General features: G+C 34.6%; 2 protein-coding genes across 2 annotated transcripts; one reads left to right on the forward strand and one right to left on the reverse strand.

Annotated features, from left to right (window-relative positions):
• The first annotated feature begins 1741 nt into the window (after nucleotides 1–1741).
• Nucleotides 1742–5781, forward strand: LOC139900701 (enoyl-[acyl-carrier-protein] reductase [NADH] 2, chloroplastic-like). Its single transcript, XM_071883460.1, has 12 exons — nucleotides 1742–2042; nucleotides 2440–2549; nucleotides 2818–2873; nucleotides 2966–3050; nucleotides 3143–3190; nucleotides 3304–3378; nucleotides 4179–4290; nucleotides 4492–4543; nucleotides 4650–4701; nucleotides 5190–5247; nucleotides 5345–5449; nucleotides 5557–5781. The coding sequence occupies exons 1-12, from the start codon at nucleotides 1742–1744 to the stop codon at nucleotides 5715–5717; spliced, it is 1215 nt and encodes a 404-aa protein (XP_071739561.1). The 3' UTR covers nucleotides 5718–5781.
• Nucleotides 5782–6129: 348 nt separating this feature from the next.
• LOC139897113 (obg-like ATPase 1) lies at nucleotides 6130–11188 on the reverse strand. Its single transcript, XM_071879768.1, has 12 exons — nucleotides 11012–11188; nucleotides 10170–10337; nucleotides 9880–10003; nucleotides 9597–9688; nucleotides 9258–9356; nucleotides 8940–9053; nucleotides 8677–8741; nucleotides 7887–8003; nucleotides 7698–7773; nucleotides 7518–7610; nucleotides 7150–7200; nucleotides 6130–6444 (listed from the first exon to the last, which is right to left on the reverse strand). Exons 1-12 carry the CDS (start codon nucleotides 11096–11098, stop codon nucleotides 6346–6348), a joined length of 1185 nt encoding a protein of 394 aa, XP_071735869.1. The 5' UTR covers nucleotides 11099–11188; the 3' UTR covers nucleotides 6130–6345.
• Between the last annotated feature and the right edge of the window lie 8712 nt (nucleotides 11189–19900).

The raw sequence follows: 19900 nt of genomic DNA on the forward strand, positions 1-19900 counted from the left end.
ACACATGCTTGCTTTTAAATATTTTACAATTTAGACACAAGTACCTAAACTATTTGATATGCAATATCGTGAGACTTTTGTTAAACATGTATTTATTGTTACATGCAAATCCCCGCCATAATATCGTTAATTGCTGGAATTGGAATTTTGCAAGCTTAATTATTGTGAGTAGGCCTATTGAGAGTGACGTCTCTACCCATTGGCGTGATCGTCAAGGGGGTACATAATAATGATTGCCGACACCCGTACAGTGTCAGGGGGTTAATGTTTAGTTTGATATTATAACTCATGGCATATTGAATATTTTGATGTTTTGAACTAAATCTTGTAGTCTAAAACTTATTATGATTATTAAACCTATGATGTTCACTCAACCTTTGTGTTGACATTTTAAGCATGTTTGTCTCAGATGAAGATTAGTTTGTGTGCTGCCCTATGATGCTTAGTTAGCTCTTGCATTGGAGTCCACATATTGGACTTATCATCTGTTATATATCCATGAATTCCATTATGTAAAACATTATTATGTTTCCGCTGCAAATTCAAATTTGTTATAAAACGTCTCATTTAGAGTCGTTCTCGTTTATACATACTTGTGTTGTGATATTGTGAAGTCATATTTCCCAGGCTCTATTTGGGGGTATGATACAGATACTTGTTTCGAATCCAGTTAAGGTTAAACTTGGTCAATCATCTCCTGAGAGAAATTCCTATTGTAGAAAGAGAAAGTTCTGACAAATCACAAAATGATGTGATCTGCCAATTAATGGAATCCAGGTGGCCTATTTATAGGCAAAAAGTCAGAGGTTCTCTTTCAGAAATGGACACGCGTCATGCTCTGATTGGTGAGTCAACCCCTATTTTTCGGAGATTGACCAGTCAACTCCATAAAATTCGGATCATGACTTTCATACCTCATCGCTGCTCGCTCATCTTATATCCTCTAGCTGCTGTTCGCTGATTTCATACTGGTTTTTATGCCTTTCATTCACGTTTATGGTGATCGGTTCTTCATTTGAACATACTTTTCAGTTAACTTTCTATACGCTAGCCGAATAGCGTATCATTAGGGGGGCTCGTCTCCAGGGGTTTTACTCGCTAGTGGGACCTAATGTGATTGCCGTTAGGGAGGTTTCCTCTCCAAAGTGCAAACCAATAAAAAAAAAGAAAAGAAATAACCTCAAAGAAGTGAGTTCGCCAGTAAAAAGAAAAAACTTCTAACTAGTTGATAATTTATTATAGGGAGTACATGCATTATTGGTTACATTAATAATAATAATAATAAATACACAACATTATATCTTGTTATTGAAACTTTATGTTGCAACTTTTTTCCAGAAAGACATGCAGTCTTTGACCTATATATATAGATACATGCAGAAACACACATATAATTAGCTTGAAAGATTGTCATAAAGTTTTCTGGAGAGGTTATTCAGTCACTCAGTTTGGTACCTACTTTTTTCATAATCAATCAATACAATTTCAAATTGTTGTGTATTTCTTTGCACTGATCTTAGTTTTGCTGCAGGTCCTTTTATCTGTGTACTGGATAGTGTAGATTTACTCATATAAATTTCATTACTTTATTGAGGTTATTTTACGGAAATAAGTTCATTTTTTTAACTGATGAATATGTTTTTTATGCTTAAGATGTTTATGAACTATGATAAGCTTAGTGTAACGAGTTAATTCAAAACTTTGTTTGAATGACTTGCAGGTTTATGATCGAATTATCGAAATGACAATAGCAATTACTACTACTACTACTACTACTAATAATAATAATAATAATACGCCCATTTCTATACGTGCACGACCCTCTACGTCTTCTTTAAGTGGACTTTCAGAATCAAACGTTGCAGTATTCAGTAGTCGATCATCATGTTGTAAACTTAAAAGCTCATGTCAAATCTACTCTACACAATTAATATCTCAAAATGCAAAATCTAGTCTTCGAAGGTTCGGAAAGATGACCACAAAAGCCATGTCAGATTCCAGTGACCGAAATACGATTCAAGGGCTGGCTGTTGATTTAAGAGGTTTATTTTGTGGACCTTTTTTCTTCTTATATGATAATATTTGATGATTTATGAGCATGGTAATATAGTCAAACTGAAACTACCCAACATTACAATTCCTGTTTAAACATAAATTTACAATTTACTTGGGTTCTGCTTTACAATTTATAAAATAGTTCGGTGGTTGGCCCCTGAGTTCCTTGTAAGAGGGCTCAGGTTTGAATCCTGTCTAGGACGAATATTTTGTGGTGGCGGGTGGCCAGGGAGTAATCATGTTGGGTTGCGTACATTAGAGTATGGGGTCGGATTACTCGCCTTCCCGAGTAGTCCGAACAGGGAAAACCTTCTACCTTTTACTTAGGTTCTGCTTTAATAAAAAATAAAAAAATAAAAAAATAACTTAGTGAGTTGTCTGTAGGCAAGAGGGCATTCATTGCGGGCATAGCTGATGATAGCGGATATGGTTGGGCGATAGCCAAATCATTGGCTTATTCTGGTGCCGAGATTCTTGTGGGCACATGGGTCCCAGTAAATTACTGATCCTAGCTTCACTGTCTACATTTACAGTACTACAGATTAGAGGTGGCTAGATGGGTGGGTCGGGAGGGTTCAGTAATCGATTGTAGCTCAAAAAGAGGTTCTGGTTGAATTTGGTTTTCTAGCTTATAAAAACATATTGTTAAATTAAAAGAGCAATTTTCAGTCCATTCGTAAGCAAACGGGTTAAAGTTGCCAACCCTGTCATCCTGAGGTTATTTACAATGTTGTTGTTGTTAATGACCGTTCACCTTTGTAGGCACTCAACATATTCGAGACTAGTCTTCGTAACGGGAAGTTTGACAAATCACGTGTGTAAGTGTCGATCAGACCAATATCTGTTTTTTCATCGTATGCTAAGATGTACTAACTACTTAACTAGCAATTATTGCAATTTGTTGTCTTAGTTTACCAGATGGATCTTTGATGGATATTACTAAAGTTTATCCCCTAGATGCAGTTTATGATACTCCTGAAGATGTTCCTGAAGATGTAAATTTTCAAACTATCATAAATAATTTTCCTGCAGTTTTCCAAAGTATGGAGTCTCATATATATCCCAATATAATTATTTGGTTATGCAGGTAAAATATAACAAGCGCTACGCAGGGTCTTCAAAATGGACCATAAAGGTAGCAATTTTAATAATCAAATATTGAGGTTCATAACATGTAGGAACTTTGATATATAGTCAAACTGAAGGCTTTGCATATTACATAACTAATTCTGTATATATGTATTGCAGGAAGTGGCAGAATCTGTTAAAGATGATTTTGGGCGCATCGACATTTTAGTACACTCATTAGCCAATGCACCTGAGGTACGGTTAGAAAGTTATGCTCTTTTGTAACATGTCGATAACTCAACTCGGGTTTATGCTTTAAATCTAAGTGGAAATCTCTGGAAACGGGTCAAAAAAAAGTTCTAAGGTTTTTGTTGATTGGGTTATTCGGGAGGGCGAGTAATCTAACCCCATACTCTATTGTACGCAGCCCATTAGGATTACTCCCTGGTTGTTCCAACCCTTACCTGACCAACCCAAGATTCGAACATGAGACCTCTTGCAAGGATTCAGGAACGACTAGTGGCGAATCTAGTATGAAAATTCAGTGGGGTCCCAAAACATTTTACAAGGCTAATCATATTTGAAGGGTACTTTAGTGGTTGTTTACCTCCAAAAGAAAGTATAAATTTTAAAAATATATGAGGTCCTATAGTTAAATTTAGTGGTGTCTTGTACAATTTGAAGTATACATTGTATAAAAAAATTTCCCACTAGTGGGATCATAGGACCCCACCCCCTAAGGTGTAAACTCGCCCTGGGAACGGGTCAAAAGCCGCCCAAAATGTATGGTAACACTTTTGTAAATATTTTAAGTTTAGTAAAAAAAACTCACTCGTGCCAGCTTGACACCCAACAAATTTACCCTGTTTGACATGTTACCCAACCTGCTTGACTCTACCACTTTGATACATCTAGTTGACTAGATGTGATTTGTGTAGTTATAAGTTGTTACCTATTATTACTTGTCATTCTCATATGTTAAAATTAAGAAAATATGTTATCTAGTAAGTTACATGTTCTATTCTTTTTATAAGCTAATGAAACATGGTTTTCAGGTTGACAAGTTACTCTTAGAAACATCTAGGCATGGGTATCTTTCTGCCATCTCTGCATCAAGCTATTCATTTGTATCTTTGCTCAAACATTTTCTCCCAATTATGAACCCAGGTATGATTTCTCGTCTTAAATTTAATTGTTGGACGGGTCAGTTACACGGGTACAATTTTTACGAACAAAGGCAATGTTGGTACTATGGGCCAAAATGGGTTGGAAATTTGGAATTGAACACCTTTTAACAAAAATTTATATTTATTTCCGAAAAATATTAATCGTCTGAATTATAATTAATAAGTTTGTTTTATGTTGCAGGCAGTGCAACTATTTCCCTGAGCTGCATGGCTTCTGAAAGGGTCTTACCAGGGTAGTTTATTATACCTTCACTTTTTTTTTTTTTTTTTTTTTCATTTGGGGATTGTTTTCCTTTAGATAATCTATGTAATCCTTAAGTATACAATTTACTGATGCAGATACGGTGGAGGTATGAGTGCAGCTAAAGCTGCTTTGGAGTCTGACACCAGAGTTTGTTCATTATCCTTGTTTCTTTTTTCATGATGGTGTTTATGTAATCATTTAATAATATGATTAGCGTACACTCGCGAATTCACAAATTTTTAATAATTAATCGATAATTATTAATATTAATTTAATTTAATATTAATATAATACTAAAAATAAAAGTTAGTTTTTTTATATAATTGAGTTGTTTTGTTTTTTTATACAAAAGAAAAGGGAAGTAATTGAGTTTGTTAAAATTCGATGGTTGAGATTCAAATAAACAAATCAATAGTTGATTTGAGGACAGAGACAAGTATGGCATGATCATCCAGATCAGAGGTTGAAATTCATAGTTATGAATTATTTAAAAGGTCAAGATTCAATCTTTTGACAAATGATGACATAATTATGACTTTTCTTTAATTTTAGAAATAATAATAAAATAATAAAAATATTAAACTTTATAATTTTAATAATATATATTATATAAGAAGATTGATTGATACACACAGGTCTTGGCACTTGAAGCTGGAAGGGGACATAAAATCAGAGTGAACTCAATATCTGCAGGTGCTGCAACTGCTTTGTGGTGTATTTTGATTATCATCACAACGTTTCAATATTTCTTTCATTTGATCATATTTAACGTATCTCGCTGATGAACCAGGCCCACTAAAAAGTCGTGCTGCCAAGGCGCTTGGACATCGTGCAATTGATATGGGGATCAATTATTCTTTAAAAAATGCACCGCTGTCGAAAGAACTATTTGCAGGTCAGTACAGATCTCTCTCTGTCCTTTTTATTTGATAAACATAGTTCAAAATATATAAGATATTTTTAAATAAAGTAATAATAACAAATAACAATTCATGTGACCAGAGGAGGTAGGAAATGCTGCTGCTTTCCTGGCATCACCACTGGCTTCAGCCATCACCGGTACAGTCATGTATGTAGACAATGGCTTGAATGCAATGGGCATGGCGATTGACAGCCCGACTCTAATTAAACATCCCATGAAACAAAGTATGTTGACGCAGTAAGCACAACATTGTTTATGTTAATCGCATTACAATTTCTGGGATTTGTCTCCACATTGTATGAAGAAAAAGCATTAGTTTTTAATATTTTATGGATGTTGAGCCGTGTGAGCCCATATGGCATAGCAATGATTTAGAAAATATTAAAATAACAAAGTTCAAATCTGTGGTTACCACACAACCGATCAGTGATGATTTTGATGGTTCCTATAGTTATACACGATACCTGATAGCACAAACAAAAGAACCGAGTACACTTCGTTATCCAAACCAGTTGGTATGAGTGGGTAGACTTGGGTCATGTTTTATCTTTAACGGGTTATAAAGGTTCTAAAATGTTGATTCATGTACTTTTATTAAATTTCTTGCAACCAACTCCAATGGCATCATATAATAGCATAACACATATGGCATGTTCTTGCATGAAATTCATTAGTGATGGCATGTATCTCAAAAATAACCAAGGACTATGTCAAAGAAAGCATTAGTGCCAGTAAGTGCCTTTTTCTAGATACTGGATACAAAGTTGGTAAGATCCAAATTCTATGATGGATATCAAGCAGATCAAACTGCTGAAGTACAAATCCGGTACAAAAGATATTGTTACTAGACCAATGGGGGAGAGCATACCTCACTTCTTCCCACCACCAGAGACGTTAAATTTGAAAAATATAATATCGCCATCTTGGACCACATAAGTCTTTCCCTCCTGCTTGTATTTCCCAGCAGCCTGAAACGCAACACGCGATATGTTCACACTTGATAATACACCATCAAAAGAGCCAAGTATACAACGTAAATATAACAACTAAGGTAACTGTTTTACCTATAACAAGCCAAATGGGTTAATTTCAAAAAGACAAGTTAATATTCATCTAACAAGTTATTCAAATGCACAAGACCTTGCAAATGGCTTTGTGTAGGAAAAGAAAAACAACATTTTGCTGTAATTTTGTAATGATAACTTTTTAATGTTCCACGTTAATCATTTAAAAATTCATCCAAGTTAAAAAAAGAATTACAGGTCAGCCCAACCCTTAAAAATCATCTGTCTTGACATTATCCTTTTCACTTTGCCACCCCTAGGAATTAGCAAGGTGAAGCGTCATTTGATTCTTGAAACAGACCGTAAACACTTACACTAGTTAATGTTGTGCGGAGTATATTATAATAAATGCTTTCTATTGTAAGCAGGGCTGCAGAAATCGGAGTTACTCGGAAAATCAATCAAAACTCGGCCAAACCAAGGGATTACTCGGTTAAAATCGGTTAAAATCGATCAAAGTCAGACTTGGTCAACATCCAAGTACTCCTAAAGTTGCTGAGTACTATCCCGACCGACCAAGTACAATAATATATGTACATTAAGATCCTCACTTCCATTAGGGAGATGTGAAAACTAAAATATGAACATTTAGTCAGGAAGAATGAATACCTTTACAGCAGATTCACTTCCATGCTCTTTAAGATCCTCAAACTTCATTACCTGCAAAACGCACACAAAATTCTCAGATCTTCAAGCTTGAAACAAAAAATATGAGATGAATTTTGAGATCGCCAAAGCTGTTAACAACTACTGCAAATATTACAACTCTTTTGTGGAACTTTCTAGTGTAACTCCTCTAAAAATGACTCGGATAACAGAGTTTGGAAAAAAAGATAGTAATAAATCTGCTCAAAACAACCCGTAGGTCAATTAATCAATAAAAGAAATGAACTGAATTGAAAATCAAAAACTTCAACTTGGACAATTTTTAAGAACATGAGCTGAGGACATTTTGAAAACAGGTCACAAGTAATAACCTCAGCACATATAAATCCTCTTTCAAAATCAGTATGAATAGCTCCTGCAGCTTGAGGAGCCTTGCTTAGCCTTCTAATTTGCCAGCATTTCACCTGCAAGAGAACCATGTCACATAAATAAACTTTAATACATTACATGAAGGAGAAATATATATACTCTGCAAGATGACATGCCATTACCTCATCGGGGCCAGCAGTGAAGAAGTATATGAGGTTAATAGCAGCAAATCCAGTCTTTATGATCTTAGGAAGAGCACTGTGATAGAAAACATGCATATATAAATACCCAACAACAAATAAGCATACTGATTGTTTATAAAATTAGTAAGATGGATAGGCGACATTGTTTATAATAATAATCTGACAAACCTTTGAATCTTGTTCTCCTCACAGTACTTGGCTGCTTCATCAGCTGGCAGATCAGCAAGATTTCTTTCCAAGGCACAGCTAAAAGGAATAATTGGCTCACCTCCATGCTCTTGCACCCTACAAAATTAATATAAGTTCAAATTTCTATAATAGATGTTGTGAACAAAAAATAGGATAATGTAAGCACTTTAAACACAGTTCGATATGTTTGGCTATCAATATATTTACCAACACATCAACAATTCCAACTATAACGACTACTATAATTTTGTATAAAAACAATAGCATTATGATATGCTTTTCTCTTTGATATATGGCAAATGTAAAAGTTTTCGAATAAAGGTAAAATAATACTGCAAACCTTAACTTTTGTAATGAGAACTGAAATCAAGTTGATCCCCATCCCCCAACCAACGAATTTCTATTCCTAAGGCTCTATTGTATAACATAACAAGGTAACTACTTATGATGTAAATACAACTACATTTCTGCACCTTCTTCAAGTTTACAGATTGCAAATACGATCTTAGGAGTATTACTATGTTTGTTTTGTACAAATCATACATAGACGGTTCAATAAAGAGACGGCTGCAAACTTTTCAATATATATCATACAAAGATATAACTCAATTCGCTTCTAGAAGCTAACCATACTTGATAATGGATTGTAATAATCCATTCCATTACCAAGTTCATTCCTTAGCAACACATTGCCCACACGGAACCCTAACTGTCTTCCAGATAAATGTACCTCGTGATTCATAAGATGAAACAAGTAAATCGAGCATACCAGGCATGGATCTTGGGAAGAAACTTGTTCTTTTTTCTGGAATAATCTTTCTCGTTCATATTAACCTGCATAACATAGGTTTACATGTTTAGAATGAAAAACATAACTCGCCAGTTTGAACAAAAATTACAGTAGAAAAAGAAAGTAGGAAACCAGAGAACTTATAGAATGCATAAGTGGTGATCAATAAGTTCACGAATCAAGTTATTTAGGTATCATATAATTAATATAACAATAGACATTCCACAAACAAATGATTATACCAGATAAACAACAGGTTTTGCAGTGAGCAACTGAAAACCATTCAAGATTTCAATTTCAGCAGCTTTCCAGTCCCCTAATCGGACATCTTTTTCACTCTCAAGCCAGGTCTTGACCTGCAGAAAATCAATCCGAGTCATTTTCGTGCATTTGACTATGTGTAGTACAGGTAAATAGAACAAGGATTAATAAGTAAATTCATTAAGGATGATATTAATTGACTAGAATTATATTGAGGATTGTTTACATAATCAGCACGGTAGATGCATATGAGCTGCATAGAAACTATAATCTAGCAATAACTGAATATAAGAAGATACCTTCATACACACTTCATGCTCTACTTTTAACTGCTTGTCATTGCTCCTCTTCATACTCTTTTCAAGATCCTCAATCGTTCTTTTCATGAACTCAATATCCTTCACCAAATCCAATTATAAAATACCAACATAAGCATCTAAATCATACAAGAAATAATCATTCAAACAAATTTCAAAAAATCGAGTGCCAGATGTAAAAAAAACCCTGAAGAACTCAAATATAGACCGAAATCTATGTGCTAGAACAGAAGAAAGTGAGATCAAAGGTTCACAACAAGCGTGAAAACCAATTAGTATTCTCAAAAATATTTCACTAGTCTAAAGGTTTTTGGAGCACACCTTCAGACGTAATTCTGCAGTAATAACTTCTAAATCTCTTACAGGATCCACAGAGTCATCAACATGTATAATATCAGGGTCTTCAAATGCACCTATTATATGAAAATATACAGAGCAATAAGCATTCTCACACTTCACAAACAATTGAGCAAAAACACAAATCAAAAATAGATGTAACGAACACGAAATATGAATTTGAAGTCTATTCAAAATCTATCACAAACAAAATCCAAAATATCTAGATAATAAGTTAATTTTTGGGGTTATGGAAATAAAAACTTACGTAAAACATGAAATATCCCATCAACTGCACGAATGTGAGATAAGAAATTGTTTCCAAGCCCTTGTCCTTCATGAGCACCTTTTACCAACCCAGCAATGTCATGTATCTCTAGAAATGCAGAAACCTATCAAAAAGATCAACAGATTTAGTACTGAAGCTAAAGGCACATCATCAAATAATAACCCTTTCTGTATTCAAAGCTACAAGTCTACAACTAACAAAGAATGCGAAAACAATTACTCATAGAGTCATAGCCATATACAAAAAGTGGGGGCATGTAAGTATATTACCGCACTCTTAGGCTTAAACAGTTGACAAAGCCATTCAAACCGCTCATCAGGAATATTGACACGAGCTTCGTTAGGTTCAATCGTACAAAACGGAAAGTTCTCAGCAGGTATTGACAACTTAGTAAGAGTGTTGAAGAGAGTTGATTTTCCTACATTCGGCAATCCAACCTGAATTCAGTAGTAACAACAAACATCAATCCATATTATTTACATGAAACAATCAACCACTAAAATTTGACACTGCATCCATCATATAATCAATTCAACATATCAATCATCACAGTAACGAAGTTCATAAACATTCATATCTATATATATTTGCGTGTATGTATATCAAAATCTAAGTATGTATAACAGATCCTAATCGAGTAGTCTAAGTTGAGGTGAATTAACTAGAATTAACACGCGAATGACAAACAAAATCATATTAGTTTGCATTAAATTAGGTAAGGAACCTTATGAAATAAATTAACAATAGAATAATGAATGCTATTCATGATAGATACAAAAACTTGTAAGTAACTAACGATCCAGTTGAGGCAAATTAACACACGAATGATAAACAAAATCATATCAAGTTGCATTAAATTAGGTAAGGACGCGTATGAAACAAATTAAAAATAGAAGAACGATTGCGATGGCGATTCATGATAGATACAAAAACTTGTAAGTAACTAACGATTCCGTGGCAAATTAACAAGAAATAGCACACGAATGACAAAAAAAAAATCATATTAAGTTGCATTAGATTAGGTACGAACGTGTATGAAACAAATTAAAAATAGAATAGCGATTGCGATTCATGATAGATATATAGATACAAAAACTTGTAAGTAACTAACGATTCCGATTTTGAGATGAGATGAGAAACGGCCAAGGATTGGCCTCTCAACAGGTGCATCCTTCGATTTCGCAGCTTTTGGAGGCATTTCTTCTTCCTTCTTCTTGTTGTTGTACGGACGAGAGCAGAGTAATGGAGGTTCTCCAAAATGAGACTGAGGCTTACACTTTATTTTAGGGTTTTTATAGGACGGGCTCCAAATAGATTAGATGACCCTATTAAAAGGGTATTTATATTTATGTTACTGTATTAGGAGTATTTGTTTAACTGTTTGATAAAAACTAGCGAAATAACCCGTGTAAACACGAGTTTATTTAAATGAAAATGATATATTTTAGGTATTAAGTGAATGTAAGTGTTTAAGTTATTTAGTTTATTGCTCCGTGAAACCACGGATTCCGACTAAAAAACTTGTCGTTGATTTTACAAATATAAATGTTAAAGTCATTTAGTTTATTGACCCGTGGAACCACGGATTCCGACTAAGAAACTTGTCGTTGATTATACAAACATAAAGTTCGCTTAAAGTTGAGTATTTATATTTATATTTTTAATAGTAATAATAATTATTAATAATAATAAATGCCTTTTAAATTTTTTAGAAAAATAAAATTACAATTTATGAGAGATTAATATTTCCTTTTATAAAGAATTTCGTATTATTTTTTTAATTAAATTTATATATAATTATGACATCATTATTATGAAAAGTAAATGATGATTAGCTTAATAATAACATCATTATTTTAGAGCTTTATATATATATATTATAGAATAGATTCACAAAGATAAATTAATATGATTAGAGCTAAGTACGACGATAGCTTATAATTAAGTCGATGATTAACGATCAATAAAAATATTTTATCTAGAATAGATTAATAGTCTTTTTTTCTGTTTAAACATTTTATTAAATTTTTGTAATACATTCAATTAAAAAGTTTTTCTAATTTTCTTACTCAAGAGACGCACACGATTCGAAAGGGGTAAATTTAAGAGTCGAGATTTCAGTCGCATCGTTTATGAGATTTTTTACTTAACTCGTAAGAGCGGGATCATAACTCGTAAGAGTAACAACTATCCCTTAAATAGTATAATGGATGGTCATTTGGGACATTCAAGCTGTAAACAAATTCTTAAATAATACGGAGTACAATTTAGTTAAATCTCTTAATAGGTATTAAGCAATTAAATATTCTCTTCTATAGTCTCTTAATATCTTTCAAGTAAGAATAAGATTAGGTTGACTTAGCAAAAATGAAAACTATAGTGACATACGACGTAGACCTTGACATGTAGTTTCAAAGTCAATGTTCGAGTCACACTTTAAGACGCGCATAATGGCTAACCAAATTAAAGAGTACATAGAGAGAGGTGATTATAAACTTGAAAGGGTCACCTGTGGCAGAACACACAAGGATAAGCTATCGTTAGGGATCTCATGATCAACTTTGAGATGAAACTAGTCATGGGAGAGCTAGTCTGGGTAGAACATCATAGCTGGTGAGAAGAAATTGTTAGGAATTTAGCGAGTTCTAACACAAACCTGATAACTCTAGTTATCACTCACTGCACAATAAAAAGATAAAATAGCAATAACACGCAAAGATAACGATTAAAATAAGTGCAAGAAATGTAAAGACCAAAAGTATCAAACGCGGTTATATTCAATATTTCTATTGGTTTAACCTACGGCCAACAGAAAGAGTTTTATTATAAATTTCGGAGGTGTTAGGTTTACAAGAGGTTAGAGTTTCAATTTATAGAGTGTACAAAATAATGAAACAAATTTTGCAGTTTGCTCGATACATTTCTGGGATTGCGTTTCGTGACCTACCCCTCGCCCATTCGCGACCCTAACCAAATAAAATGCTCACCCCACTTTATCGCATTTTAACACTATACCTCACATGTTGTTCCTGAGCCTCGTGACCCTCCAAGGTCTTCTTGCTTTGTATATTTGCGCTTTGTTCAACAGTTTACAGCCCTCAACCCTTAACAGAACTTGACCGACCTTAAAGCAGACATGTAGGGTACACTCAAATCTCAATGAGGTCATCGATTGTTTGCCGGAGTCGACGATGAAAAATACTCCGTATAAGTGTTTAAAAGGCCTAAAAAGTATTGTATGTTCTAATAGCTTAACTCCAAGTCTAACTGTGGGCTTCAGTTCATTCTGGTTATTGTGGTTAATTAGATTAGTTAAGATTACTTTAAAATATACAAATTTAAATAACACATGAATACAGGGTTTTCATTTACTTTCCCCATTGACGAATTCCTACTTCACATAAACAGCGGCGATCAATCTGTAGCGTGTATTTGTCAATCTTTTCTTGTTCGTGGTTGTGCTATCGAGGGGTGTGGCCATGGGGAAGAACTCGGGGGGAAAGAAGAAGAAAAAGGTTATTGATACGGCTCCTAGGGTTTTGAGGAATAGGAAAATTGGATTCGATACGGTTGATTCATCGAAAGATAATGAGTTGGAAGGGTCAGAATCATCGGGAGAATCGAATACGCTTGATAATGAGCAACAGAAGGAGACGACTGGAGGAGTTGGAAGCGTTGATCTTAATGAAAACCCAAATGATTATGATCGTGTTAGCGTCCATTCAGATTCGTCGGAGGAAGAGAATTCCAAATATGCATCTACTGGTTATCAGAGTACGAAGAACATGAATCATTCAGACATGAATGGGGTTAATCATAGCAACATAAATGTTACTATTGAAGAACCACATCAGGAACAAACGGAAGTGCCTAAGAGTGCCCAAAAATCTTACCTTCATGCTACTGTTGGAGTTAATGCAACACGTAAGGTAAATTTTCGAATGATGGAAACTGAGAATGTATCTAATAATGATGAAGTGGATGTGGTATTACCTATGGCCTCTGTGTTAGAAGCTGTTGATAGATATAGTAACACATTGTATGGATACTTTGTGGGGAAACGAATTGCATACCCGGTGGTCAAGAACTATGTGATGACTGTTTGGAGAAAGTTTGGTATTGAAAAAACAATGATGAATTCCAAGGGTTTTTATTTCTTCAAATTCTCTTCAGCTCATGGTATGCTAGATGTGTTAGAAAATGGACCTTGGATGATTCGCACAGTTCCAATTATACTTAATAAGTGGTCGGCAAATGTTTCGTTAACAAAAGAGGACTTGACAACGGTACCTGTTTGGATTAAGATGCATGATATCCCATTGACAGGGTATACTGAAGATGGACTGAGTATCATTGCATCGAAAATTGGTAGACCGATTATGTTGGATTCGTATACAAGTACGATGTGTGTGGAAGCTTGGGGACGCCCGAACTATGCTAGGGCGATGATAGAGATATCATCAGCGTGTGAGCTCAAAAAAAACCATCAAAGTGGCGACGCCAGGTTTAAATGGTGAGAAGAACTCGGTCGATACTGTAACTATTGAGTACGAATGGAACCCACTGCGTTGCTCGGGATGTAAAGTGTTTGGTCACCGGGATGTGCAATGTCCAAAAAATGTAACGGTTCAGGCTGAAACTGTTATAGTTGATGCTGAGGGATTCAAGCCGGTCAAACGAGTGAACAAACTAAATGATGGTTATGTGGTTAATAAAGGTAACAAAAAATTTGTATACTGACCCATCAACAAGCAAGCTGAAAAGAAGGTAGAGAATCAGAATCATGCTGATGGGAAGAAAAAGGTGGTTAAAGAGGTGTCCACTAGTAACTCTTTTGGGGTATTACAGAATGATGATAATGTCAACCTGGATACAGAGGCTAAAGAAATGAATCCAGAGGATAAAGTGACTAAGGAAATGAATAAAGAGGCTAGAAATAGTTTTTTACATCTTGAAGACGAGGAAAGTGATGTTGAAATTAATGATGATGATATGGCTCGTTATATGTTATCGGGAAAACAATCAGAGGGAGCAAGCACTCCCGGTATAAATGGTTCCAATAATTAGCATGGCGGCATGGAATATAAGGGGGTTGAACCGCCTCCCTAAACAGCGTGAGGTTCAAGATGTTGTATTAAGTAATCATCTTAGTGTGTGTGCTATTTTGGAGTCTCATGTGGCTATTGATCGTTTGAATGGAGTTTGTAGTGCGGTGTTCCCGCATTGGAATTGGACTTCTAATCATAATGTTTGTGATCACGCAAACAATTATATACATCGTCGTCAGCTATGGAATGATTTGCTCATGCATAAAGGATTTGTGGGTTCCCATCCCTGGATCATTATGGGTGATTTTAACGCATCTTTGAATTCAACAGATTCTACCACTAGTACCTATACTATTCCAATTGCCACTAGAGAATTTAGAGATTGTGTGGAGGAGATTAACATGGAAGACGTAAATTTTACGGGTTTACATTTTACATGGAACCAAAGACCACACGCGTCCGACGGAATTTTGAAAAAGATAGATCGAGTCATGGCGAACGATTCATTTATTGAGGAATTCACGGATGCATATGTGGTTTTTCAACCATACAGGATTTCAGACCATTGTCCTATGGTTCTTAAATTACTACATAGTGGCGCTATTAAACCAAAACCGTTTAAGTTTAGTAATTATGTGATCTTACATGATGATTTTAAGTCCACTGTGAAAGATGGTTGGGGGAAGGAGGTTGAGGGCCACATGATGTTTTGCGTCGTTAAGAAATTACGCATGCTCAAAAAACCTATCAGAAAATTGATGTGGCAAAAAGGGAATATTCATAAGTTGGTTCAAAAGGTGCAAAAAGAATTAGATGAAGCGCAAACCGAGCTTGATAAGTATCCTGATTCTAGCGAGCACAGGGAGCGTGAAAGTGCAAAGTTAAGAGAATTTAACTCTCTGCTTCTTGAGGAAGAAAGGTTTCTAAAGCAAAAGGCAAAAGTTGAATGGTTACGTGTGGGCGACTCGAACTCTGCTTATTTTCATAAAGTTGTTAAAGGACGACAAAACCGTAGTCATATTAGTGCAGTGTTCGATAGCAATAATTGTCTTATGGAGGAGGCAGATGTTCCTCATGTGTTTGTGCAACACTATGAGGAATTTTTGGGCAAGGCTGGTACATGTAGGCGCATTCATAACCCACATACTTTATTTCATAATCGAATTAATCGTGATAAAGCTCAGGAAATGATTCGGCCAGTAACGAACGAGGAGATAAAAAATGCAATATTTAATTTTGGGAATGATAAAGCGCCGGGTCCTGACGGTTATTCATCGGCTTTTTTCAAGAATGCATGGGACGTAGTTGGTGACGATGTTTGTTCGGGTGTGAAACAATTTTTCTCAAATGGGCAATTATTGACTGAATTGAATCACACTATTATCGCTTTGCTTCCAAAAGTGCAAAGCCCATCGAAGGTAAATGACTATCGTCCGCTTTCTTGTTGCAATGTTTTGTATAAGTGTATAAGCAAGATTATTACAGATCGTATTACGTCTAGTCTGGAGGATATTGTAAATGTAAACCAGTCTGCTTTCATTCCGGGTAAGCGGATTGCGGATAATATTCTTTTAATTCAGGAGTTGATGAGTAATTATCACCTAAACCGGGGTGTTCCGAGGTGCGCTTTTAAGGTTGATATTCAGAAGGCTTACGATACGGTTAACTGGGAATTCTTACGAGAGATTCTAGCTCATTTTGGGTTTCACAAAGTTATGATTAAGTGGATCATGAGGTGTGATGTCAAAGCAGAGGGGTATAAAATACTATTAATTTTTACAAGGAAATACTATTAAATACGATACAATTTTACACAAGATATTTATTTATTTATAGAATGGATATACTTAAACCTTGCTACAACACTTATAGGCAGTGTACCTAATCGTACAGTAGTGTAGTTTTTAGTAAGTCCGGTTCGTTCCACAGGGAAATCTTTAAACAAAGCTCAACGCTATATTAGTTTACTTTTATTAAAAATACAAATATATATATAAGTAATATTATTATTATAAAGGGGGGTTTTTACCGTTTAATGACCGGTTTGTCGATTTTAAAACTTTAGTCGCAGTTAAAACCTAATGTAAAATATTAAATAAATAAAAGACTTAATTTAAAGCGTAAAGTAAATAACGATAATGAAATTGCGAATAATAAAAATGCGATAAAATAAACTTGCGATAATTAAAAAGTACGATAATTAAAAGTGTGATTAAATAACAATAAATAAAAATGCGATAATTAGAAGTGCAATTAAATATAAAGTAAAGGAAATTAAATATGAAATAAAAGAGTTATGCTTATTTAAACTTCCGTAATCATGATGTTTGACGTGTTGATTTTAGTTTTATGCCCATAGGTTAATTGTCCTTTGTCCTGGATTATTTAATCTGTCCGTCTGGTTTTTGTCCATAACAGTCCATCAGTCATAAATATAAAGTGCGAGTGTCCTCATCAAATTATTCTTATACCCGAAGTTAAATATTCCAACTAATTGGGGATTCGAATTGTAACAAGGTTTTAATACTTTGTTTAATGAATACACCAGGTTATCGACTGTGTGTAAACCAAGGTTTTACTACTTTGTTAACAATTACACCAATTACCCTTGAATGTAATTTCACCCCTGTTTTAATTATTCTAGTGGCTATTAATCCATTCCCGTGTCTGGTTAAATGAACGATTATTCGTACATATAAATACCCCGCCCATCGTGTCCGATAGAGTGTATATGGTAATTTATAGGGACGCCCAATTGTAAATCTTTATATTAACATTAACAAACTTTCATTTAGTTAAACAAATATAAAGCCCATTAATAGCCCATAGTCTAATTTCCACAAGTGTCGTTCTTTTGTCCAAACCCCAATTATGGTACAAAGCCCAATTACCCAATTTTAGTAATTAGCCCAACATCATGATTACTTCGTTTTAAATAAGCATAATAATAACTTAGCTACGAGACATTAATGTAAAAAGGTTGAACATAACTTACAATGATTTAAAAATAGCGTAGCGTTACACGGACAGAATTTCGACTTACACCTTTACAATATTCGCTAACATACCCTTATTATTAGAATTATAATTAAAATTAAAATTAAAATTAAAATATAAATATAAATATATACGATATAGATAGAGAGATGGATATATTTTGTGGTTTTTTCGATCAGAATTCGTTTGCTTTTATAGGAAGTTTCTGAAATTGGGGCTCCGCGACTCGCGGTAAAATCCTCTTCAAACTCCGCGAGTCGCGGAGAATGAATTTACAGCTCAGTCCTTGGAGTCTTTCTCTGCCGACGGTTTTTTTATTTATAAATATAATATATATATAATTAATATAATTAATTATATATTATATTATATTTATATACATAGTTAACTTGTAATTTTTAGTCCGTTGCGTCGAGCGTTAAGAGTTGACTCTGGTCCCGGTTCCGGATTTTCGAACGTCCTTGCGTACAATTTTATATTTTGTACTTTGCGTTTTGAATCTTGTACTCTTGTAATTTCGAGACGTTTCTTATCAATAATTGGAACCTTTTTGATTGTCTTTTGTACTTTTGAGCTTTTTGGTCGTTTGCGTCTTCAATTCGTCGAATCTGTCTTTTGTCTTCACCTTTTATTATTTAAACGAATATCACTTGTAAATAGAACAATTGCAACTAAAAGCTTGTCTTTCTTGAGGAATAATGCTATGAAATATATGTTCGTTTTTAGCATTATCAAATATTCCCACACTTGAGCGTTGCTTGTCCTCAAGCAATATCGTCTTGAAATACTAGAATTACTTCTTTATTCTTCACACTTTGTACATCAGTGATTTCTATACGGCGGTATAAACAATGGTAGTAACGATATGGTTTACAGTCCCACATGACTATAAAAATTTAGATCCATTAAGGAAATTGGATCTTTATGAAAACATTTGATCTTTTGAAAATTAAATCTAGTTTTTATTCTAGATAAGTTTTCCGGGATAACCCTTTACCGGTGTTTGCAAAATATTTTTGTGGGTTTGGTGGGGTTCAGAATTGAAAATTTTAGCTCAAAACTTGCTGTTTTGTGTCACCCACTTGCTAACCTTGTATTTGGAAAGAAACACGTCCAGTTTACTTGTCCCGTATATTACCTTTCGATAAACTACCGTCCGGTTGTAAAGGAAAGCGTTGAACAAGCAACTGTTAAGGCAATGTCCCCTGACATGCTTTTAATTATGGTCTGTAATGTGTCGGACGCAATTACTATCCTTGGTAGGAGCAATAGTAAAGCTCACCCTCATAATTTTTCGGTATGGCACAAGGTCCTGTCTTTGACCACTATGCAACCACCGTTCTTACGGTTGACACCCGATTTAGTTCAGGTGACCTAATGAATTCCAGGTGAATTCCTAGGATTTTACGTTCAATGGTAATGAACGCATTGAAAATAGGGTTTTCAGAAAACAAATCGGTTTATAATTTTGATCAAAATATTTTCTCGTTCAAGCTCGAGTTTAGATATCATCGAATTCCATGAGTTTGTAATTCTCAATCTTTAAGGTCAATCTCTAGGATTGAGTAATATCAGTCTTAAAAGCTGATTTTTAATCTTTAAGGAGATTATTCTTTCTGGGGATCTGATTCATTAGTCTTATCCAGCTAATTTGCATGGTGCCCCCCCATTGTACGAGATAAATCCTTCTCATGGTTAGGATAAATCTGACCACTTGGCGACCCTGTTTAATGCTGAGGTCCGTGGATTTCCTGCTGATTTTAGTGATGACTTTTCTAGATTTTTCGTCAACCTACAGCTGGTCCGGACGACAACTTCATGACCTAAATCAAGAAGCGCGTGTCTTTTTCGGAAGACTTTACTTCCTTTTAATGATGGAATTGATTCATCGTGTAGATCCATCTCTTCTTTTCTTTCATCGGGTAAAACAGTTTAGTTTAGTCCAAAGCAAAAGT

Source organism: Rutidosis leptorrhynchoides, chromosome 3 (assembly GCF_046630445.1).
Source record: "Rutidosis leptorrhynchoides isolate AG116_Rl617_1_P2 chromosome 3, CSIRO_AGI_Rlap_v1, whole genome shotgun sequence".
Taxonomy (NCBI): Eukaryota; Viridiplantae; Streptophyta; class Magnoliopsida; order Asterales; family Asteraceae; genus Rutidosis; species Rutidosis leptorrhynchoides.

Coding starts and splice junctions, on each gene's coding strand:
- LOC139900701 (XM_071883460.1), top strand. CDS start 1,742: ATGACAATAGCAATTACTACTACTACTACTACTACTAATAATAATAAT. Junction 3,191..3,303: donor CTTCAAAATGGACCATAAAG/GTAGCAATTTTA, acceptor TATGTATTGCAG/GAAGTGGCAGAATCTGTTAA. Junction 3,379..4,178: donor CATTAGCCAATGCACCTGAG/GTACGGTTAGAA, acceptor CATGGTTTTCAG/GTTGACAAGTTACTCTTAGA.
- LOC139897113 (XM_071879768.1), bottom strand. CDS start 11,098: ATGCCTCCAAAAGCTGCGAAATCGAAGGATGCACCTGTTGAGAGGCCA. Junction 7,611..7,697: donor TCACTGCTGGCCCCGATGAG/GTAATGGCATGT, acceptor GTTCTCTTGCAG/GTGAAATGCTGGCAAATTAG. Junction 6,445..7,149: donor GAAGTGAATCTGCTGTAAAG/GTATTCATTCTT, acceptor GTTGCGTTTCAG/GCTGCTGGGAAATACAAGCA.